At 32.6% G+C, this 8,510-nt stretch overlaps 2 protein-coding genes across 2 annotated transcripts; both read right to left on the bottom strand.

The window, feature by feature from the left end:
- Positions 1-1,656: 1,656 nt before the first annotated feature.
- Positions 1,657-4,671, bottom strand: LOC18047888 (protein NRT1/ PTR FAMILY 5.5). Its single transcript, XM_006442637.2, has 4 exons — positions 4,522-4,671; positions 4,217-4,437; positions 3,060-3,568; positions 1,657-2,646 (listed from the first exon to the last, which is right to left on the bottom strand). Exons 1-4 carry the CDS (start codon positions 4,646-4,648, stop codon positions 1,797-1,799), a joined length of 1,707 nt encoding a protein of 568 aa, XP_006442700.1. The 5' UTR covers positions 4,649-4,671; the 3' UTR covers positions 1,657-1,796.
- A 2,891-nt stretch (positions 4,672-7,562) lies between these two features.
- LOC18047887 (histone H3.2) lies at positions 7,563-7,973 on the bottom strand. The gene has a single exon (XM_006442636.1). It carries the CDS (start codon positions 7,971-7,973, stop codon positions 7,563-7,565), a length of 411 nt encoding a protein of 136 aa, XP_006442699.1.
- Positions 7,974-8,510: the final 537 nt, after the last annotated feature.

Raw genomic sequence — 8,510 nt, 5'->3', positions numbered from 1 at the left:
TCTCCCATAATGTAAGACAGTAGTAAAACCAGTTTTTGATTTAATTTTTAATTTCATATTTTCTGTCTTTCATCCAAAGGAATTTTCAACCTGATAAACATTATTTTCTCTTTAAAGCAAAAACCCAAATCTCTCAAATCCTCTTCCACCGTCCAAAACGACACCATTTCTTAAACGAAACGGCAACACACCACCATTGACAAACCCCCAAACAACAACCAAATTCAATCCATATTATTCACTCTCTCGCCACCTCCTTCTTCTTCTTCTTCTTCTTCTTCTTCTTCTTTTAAATCACTCGATCATTACCAGTACGACCGTTGACTTTTTCACGGGGTCAAATACTGCAAAATCTGAATGCTCAGAAAAGGGAAAAAGAAAATAGATTAACAAATGGAGCAAGCTGTTCTTGATATATAATCAAACGGCTATTAGAGGTCCGGGGCCGACCAGGAAAGCTAGTTCAGTTATCGGAATCGGAGATCCGGCAGCTGTCCGTTGAGTCCAGAGAGATTTTCTTGAAACAGCCTAATTTGTTGAAGCCTGACGCTCCAATCAAGATTTGTGGTAACTTTCTTTTTTTGGTAATTTTTAATGAGATACCACTTTTTTGCTTTGAGTTTTGTGTGAATAAATTAGATTTTTTTGTATTTTTGCTTTTTATTTCTGATTGCTTTTTTTTTTTTTTACTGGGTGTAGTTTTATTGCTTCATTTGGAAACCGACTCGGTTGTGCCCGCCCCTGGCGGCGGTATAGTTGCTTAGAAAATAGTACTTTGGGCCTCAACTCTTTGCAGCCCATAGCCGAATGTAATGTAAGAACCAGTGCAAGGAGGCCCAACACTGCTCAATTGTCACTCCTTTCGAAGAAACTTATAAGACAAGTTACCGCTGCCTTGTTGATGAAGAAAATGTCGAGAGCGGGTATTTGAAGACAAATAACTGTTGTCTGCACACTTAGTACACAGTACAGGGAAGGCATCTTGATGGTTGGATTAAGAGCAAGGTGATCTTTAGGGTTAGATAACAATTCTAAGGTGGCGTTTATTTTTTAACTTAATGATTTAAAGTGACTTAACTTAATTAATTAAATTAATTAGAGGTGTTTATTTTTATAACTTAATGAGATTTTTTAGATAATTCTGACTTAATAAAATAAGTCAATTTTTTTTGTTTTTTACTTAATGGAGAAATCTCAATTAAGTCAATTACTTGCTAATGTTAAAAATATCCTTGCTTTATAATTTATTTTTCATGTCTATCCCAAAACTCACCCATAGACATTTAACTCACATAAAAATATCTCTGTTTTTTTTATTTCTTATGTTATATACGATAAAATTTGAAATTTATGGTATTTTATATATTAAAATTTCAAAATAATTATGTATTCACTTGAATATAGTTTTACTTATAAATGTTAAAATATTGTGGTATTTAATATATTATTTATTTGACATTTAAATTTAATAAAGATACAAATGTAAAAATACATATTTTCAGCCTTTTAAGTTGAAAAAAACAAACAACTTAAGACTTATTTTTCTAGATTCAGACGAAAAAATAAACATATTATTTAGATTCAGACATTCAAATCTATTCAGAATTCAGACTAATTCAGGTCTATTCAGATTTCAGACAAAAAAACAAACGCCACCTAAGTTACGAAAATAACTTTTATATAACTGAAAATTCCTACTTTGTAAAGAATACGAGCTATGAAATGAACTCTCTCAAACAAATATCTAATATCATCTCGACTCTCAAAACTCCAGAGTATAGAAGAAGGAATTGAAGCTAAACAACAATGACCTTGAAATCTTCCTCTTCTTCTCGGCCGGTCGCTTGTGGTATCACATCTGCTTCCGCTGTATCGCCACCACGCGTGTAGAAGGTGGATATCCACCAAAAGTAGCAAATATTGATAAAACTAACAATGGTTAACATCTTATAGTACTCGTCCAGGCGACTGCTGTTCAAAGTGTCCGCAAAAAGGCTTTTGTTGAAATAGACAGAGACTATGTTTACGAAGCTTGCAAATCCAGTTACTAATTCAGTGATTGCTGATACACAGTCGTGCATTGGTTCAGGGAATTGATCAGCAAGAAATTTATTTATTCCATCTCTAGCAAGCCCTTTCATAAGACCTAATAGGCAAAACTGCGGGGCAAGCCAAAAGATGCTCATTGGTATAACTTCGTCGGTGTTGCCTAGTAATCCTTTATTGTTGATTATTATTAACCTGTGAACCTCAACCCGCCACGCAACGGCACAACAAATTGTTGACAGCACCATTCCCGCCCATATTCTCACTATTTTAGCTCCTTTCTTTTTAGCTTCTGGAACCCATTTTGAAAGTAACCGGTTACACAGAAAGTTGCCGAATACACGAGATAGGTGTTGAATTACAAGAAGATAAGTAATAAAACCTTTAGGATTCAGTTGGTTTCCCTGCTCAGGAAAGAAGGTCTGCCCTGTTGATACTATCAGACCAAACACAACAAAAGTAGTCCATATGGGAACCATTTTCAGCATAAGTTTTGTATCCCTGACCTGTGCCACAGTGCAAAGCCTGCCCGCCTTCTCCTGCTCTTCTGGACTAATTAGAGTGGTGGAGGGTTCTATAATGGCAGCTTTGTCCAGCCATCTGCTTGCAATTCAGAGTATTTACACATGTCAAGCAAAGGTTATATATATATATATATATATTAATTGGGAGAATAGCACTACCATCCCTGTTAGAAAAGAAATTTTATTTTTTAACCCAAATCAATTTTTTTCACTCGTATCTTCTTTAGGATACAAAGTCAGTCTCAATCAAATTCCTAGGGACAAAAAGGAATGCACATTATTTAAAGATAAATATAATATTTTTGCATGCAAATTGATTATTGGAGATCTCTTCAAATTAAAGTTAATTATGTTGTTTGGTAAACAATCACATTTACCTTTAAACGGTGTGTTTTTTTCCTGTTGAGGTTTATTAGAGACTTAAATTTGGTAAAACAATAATACTGTCATTTAATTTGTATTCACTTCATAGTGTCTTTGCAGCAGTACCTGAAGAACTTGGCTTGAGGAAACAGGTGTACTTGGTTTTGATCATTACGATAGAGCTGATTCGAAGAATAAGGGTTATTTAGATGTCTTTTTGATAGAGCAGCCTTGACGACGCGGAAAACAACAGCAAGAGAGCTGCCTGCAGCTGGCCCAGTTATTTCTGTAGAATGGAAAAAACGAATACCCAACCAGAAGATGAACAAAGTGATCCCCGTGGCCGACGCAGTGAATGTAGAAATTACTCTCCAACTGCTTAATTGGACTGATGCAATAACACTAAAAAAGAAGGGAATGAGCCACCATACTCTTTTTCGAGCGCTCACTCGATGTTCACTTATGTTTAGTTTTATTGGTTCATGGGCTCTTAGTTGATCGGCAAGAAACGGACCTAAGAAGTGCTGCATTCCAGCCTTACCAACTGCTAACAACACCACTCCAATTAAGATAAGCCTCTTCAACAAGGGGCTTGCAGCTTCCTCAAAGGCTGTTATGAACAACAGCACCAATCCCTGCAAATTTCATTATTTTCCTTTTTTTCTGATACAATTTCATATGACGTTGGCATGCTAATTAAGTAATAAACACAAAGAAGAAATTTAATTATTAATTTCTAACAAGTTTTCATTGAGGACATTATCTTCTATCAGCTGAGAATAATTATTAGATTATTCATATAAACTCAAGACAACTTTTCACTCTTGGTACGAGTTAAGTTCATGAAATTCAATAGTGTTGTGAGTGGTTTTTTTGAAAAACAAAAAGGAAAACACAAAAAACTTGTGGTTGTAATTATGTTCCCTTAACACTATCAGGCGGCACTTAGTATTCTTAAAAAAAAAAATTATTTATGTATGTGTGTGTAATTTGACCACTATAAATTTAATACTTTCATAATTTAACTCAATACTTTCATAATTTCTCAAAGACCATCATGGTGGTCTTTGAAGAAAAATTAAAAACTCAATAATTAAATATATTTTTCGACTTTAACCCTTAAAATTTTAAATTTATAAAATATTAGTCCCCAAAATTGTAATCATAGTTTCGCCCTTGTTAAAAGGCACATTCATTCAAACATGAACTAACTTTGTTTATGATATACCTACTGTAGCTTTATTGTTCTTTAAAATACATTTAAAATGAAATTAATAACTTACTAAGATGCAGGAGATGGTGGAATAAAAGATGACATTCAGGCGTCCGGAAAAGGCATCTGGAATACAAGTCAGGAAAATCACCGTAGACGCTGATATTCCCTCCTGTAAATTGACAAGTCTAGCAGCTTCTACAACATTATAATTCCTTGGATAATCTGTGAGGTATGTTATTAACACAGCCACTACAGCTATGTCTACCAACTTGTGGCTGAAAATCAAGCCTGCAAATTGATCAATATGGTTACTATGAGAGTCAAATAGATGGTATGCTAATAATTTAGTAGCTGAAAGGAAGCAAAATTTACCTAAGAGGATCAGGGCGGCCTTACAAAAACAAATGTTATAGCTTATCCATGATATAAACCTCAATTTTCTTATAATGGCTCTGAACGAGCTGTGAAGCTTCAAATATGGAACAGTGATTGTAATCATTTTGGTTGGCGATAATGAATCTATTGAAGATGACGAATTAGCTACTTAATTTATATAATCTATCACCATATAAAACTACAAATAGTTTCTGTTGTTTCATTCCCTTCGCAAAGTCAATTTCCAAGAAAATGATTGGAGCGCGTTGTTATTTCAGTATAAACTGGGGTGGGAATCCGCGTTTGAGTGGTACATCATTCTGGGGTTTGATGATAAAACGATAAAAATTGATACGTTAAATTAAAAAATAAATTATTATTTGTAATTTTTGGTGATAAATTAATATGTCAAAAACTATAAAATGGTAAAATGATAATTTTTTTTCTTTACCTTGATGGCTTGATGCATACATCATTTAAGTTTTCCCAAATTCAAAATTGTTTCATTTTAAGTTTTTTATTGAAATTAAATGTGTAAAGCTTTAACACCACTTGGGCATTTGGATCATATTTAACTGTTGGGCATGTTTAAAGCTAATTATGGATATTACTGTTAATTACAGCAAGAAAGAACCTAAATGTAAGAGAAACTTTTTGCTTTCTACGTATGAGAAGACCTTGAGAAGACTTTTGTTGATCACATCTAACCGCGTGGAAAGGTCAAATGAATAGGAAGTTTCCTCCTCTCCTTGTTAAGTCGCGTTTGGAAGATGCATAGGTCACCGACAATAGCACAAAATTTAATATCAAAAATATAAAAAAGTTAAAAAAAAATAAAAAAATTTATCTTGTGGTGAATTTTTTTGGTTCTATAATTTTTTTTAATCTCTAATAATGATGTATTACCTTATGTGTACATATATCATTGTTGCTAGAACAATTAACAAATCCCGAACTCTATTTTTATATCCTTTTCTTTCTTCTTACTTACTGTACAAACCGGTTGCTTGAAATTAACTTGTACTATCCTAAACAATTGATTTCGAGGGAAAATAATAATAATTGGATTTGCTTTCTTATCTAGGAGAATGATATTTTGGTCCTTATTAAAAATTATTTTTATCACTTACATCCTTAATAAGTTTTTAATATGATATTTTATTTCATTTTTAATATTAAAATAATATAAGAAACATATTATTAAACATAAATATGACTTTTTAACAAAATAAATTAATTTTAATTTACACGTATCTTAAATAATCTATTTGTATATTAAAATGTCACGTGCAGGCTTCAGTTTCAGTAGTGTGTTTAGCCAGTTACTATTTAACACAAGGAATTAAATGAAGTATTACAAATTTATTGGGGACCAAATGGTGAAAAAAAAATTTAGAGAGATGAAAATGTCATTCACCTTTAAAATCTAGCAGTCAAGTTAGAACAAACAAAACATGAAAACTTAAACAATGCTTTAGGTAGAGATGGCCAATGCGTTGGGTGACACAAGGCACTTTACGGGTACATATGTTTTCGTACACGGCACGAGCATGGTTTGTTAAGGTACTCGGCACAGACGCACAGTATAATACAACATGCACGTGAGCCGGGTTGGGTCTAGATTTTTAGATACACGGGTCTTATAACATGACACCATTTGAAATGGGCCAAAACATACAAGTAAAAAAAACTCGTAAAAAACTCAGTTCAAGTTTTATAACTAAATTTTATTTGAATTATACTACCACATATTATTTAAATAAATTAATTTGAATTGAGCAACATTAAATCTGATAATATTTTGTTATATTTTAAGTGAATTGAATTTTTATTATTAATTAATGTTTTGTTATTTTAAATTATAAATTAATTTTAAGTCATTAATTAAATTTGAATTGAATTTGTATTGTCATTAAGTGTAATATTATTTTGAAAATTTTCTTATTATTGTTCGTTTTATGTTACGCAAATGCAATAAATTTTTAAAATATATTTTTAATCAATTATTTAATGCAATTTTAAAAAAATTATTGGAAATATTATAATTTATCTCATTAGTATTGTATAATATAATATATAAATTTGGATGACTGATGTTCCAAAAAGCTATTTCAATTTAGATTTAAATTAAATGAGTACGAAAGTGCTTTGGCTCAATGGTTGAAGATTTGAAATAAGTTTATTATGAGCTTGAGTGGCCTTACGAGTGTGATAGTTTAATTTTTTTTTCGAATTAAAAGCAAAATAATATTTTGGCCGTCCGGGTTGGCCACTTATAGTTTTGGGATAAACATTCATCTTCTCTTCTTCTTCTTTTTTGCTTTAAGAACATGAATGGTAAAGTTTAAATTTATTTTTTAGCCCCTTATATTTTTAAGATTTGAATTTGGGTAGCTAATAAAATAAAACTATTTGAAAAATACTCGACCCCACCTCTAAGATCTAAGAATAAGCAAAGGAAAATGCTTGATATCTAGAACGGTTAGAGAAACACGAGTGCTGCCGTTTCACTCCCAAAATCTCTCGCCCTTTTTAATTAAAAAAATTAAAATATCAATAAAAAATAATAAAGAAAACAAAGCCTTATCCGCTCCTTACTCCATTTTTGCGACTCTCTCACCATCTCTGTCGAGCAGCCCTCTCTCTCACTATTTCACGATCTCTCTCACTCACACACTCCTTTTCATGATCTGAATTTCTTTGGAAGAATTGAAACATCATCCGAATATGAGAATCGTTCAAACATAACGATGATACTGCAAATAGACTTAATCCGCTATTCATTTATACTAAAAGATATCGAATATGAGATTCGTTCAAACACAACGATGATACCGCAAATAGACTTGAATCCGCTATTCATTTATACTGAAAGATAAGACTTTTAACAAGCACATGGAATGCAAAAACAAAAACCCAACAAATTTAACAATAGATTCAAACTTCCCATTACATTCCAAAATAATTTTGCATACCCATTTCTTAGAAACTGAAACGCTAAAACCCAAATCAGATCTAGATACAAATCAATTAATCGATTAAGCTCTCTCTCCTCTGATTCTCCGAGCAAGCTGAATATCTTTGGGCATAATAGTGACCCTCTTAGCATGAATGGCGCAGAGATTGGTATCTTCGAAGAGACCCACAAGATAAGCCTCGGCAGCTTCTTGAAGAGTGGCAACGGCGCCGCTTTGGAACCTCAGATCGGTTTTAAAATCCTGAGCGATTTCTCTCACGAGTCTTTGGAACGGAAGCTTCCTTATCAAAAGCTCAGTGCTCTTCAGGTACTTCCTAATCTCTCTTAAAGCCACGGTTCCTGGCCTGAAACGGTGAGGCTTCTTCACTCCTTCCGTTGCCGGAGCGGGCTTCCGAGCTACCATTGTCGCCAGCTGCTTACGTGGCGCCTTCCCTTCCGTGGACTTACTTGCTGTCTGCTTGGTACGAGCCATTTTCTGGAATTGGAAGAGTGTAAAGCATGTTTGTTTCTCAGGAAAATTTAGGTGATTGAGATGTTAGTGAGAGAGAGTTGTAAAGATGGAATGATCATAAAAGATTCTATTTTCTTTATTTTTTTTATTAATATTTTAATTTTTAAAATTAAAAAAAGGCGAGAGATTGTGGAAGCGAAACGGCAGCATGTGCTGCCGTTTCTCTCGTGCTTCTATCACCTTTCTAGATGTTTAGCAGCACTCATAAGCAAATGTTGTATGCTTTTAGGGATAATGATTTCTAAAAACACACAACAAATTTAAAACAAACTAGAAAAGGAAATTGTTATCTTAATTAAGATAAGTTCGAAGTATTTTCAAATTAGAATACTTTTTTATTTAAGTTTTAAAAGAAGGAAGATAGACAAGGCTATTTTTTTTTTTACTTAATAACTTAATTGACTTAATTTTAATCAGTTAAGTTAATAAGAGTGTATTTATCTTTTTTTAATTTAATAACTTAAAGTAAATTTACTCAATTAATTAAGTTAATTAGAG

The sequence above is a fragment of the Citrus clementina genome, unplaced genomic scaffold (assembly GCF_000493195.1).
Source record: "Citrus clementina cultivar Clemenules unplaced genomic scaffold, Citrus_clementina_v1.0 scaffold_3, whole genome shotgun sequence".
NCBI classification, from domain to species: domain Eukaryota; kingdom Viridiplantae; phylum Streptophyta; class Magnoliopsida; order Sapindales; family Rutaceae; genus Citrus; species Citrus x clementina.
This window is presented reverse-complemented; position numbering and strand designations above follow the sequence as displayed.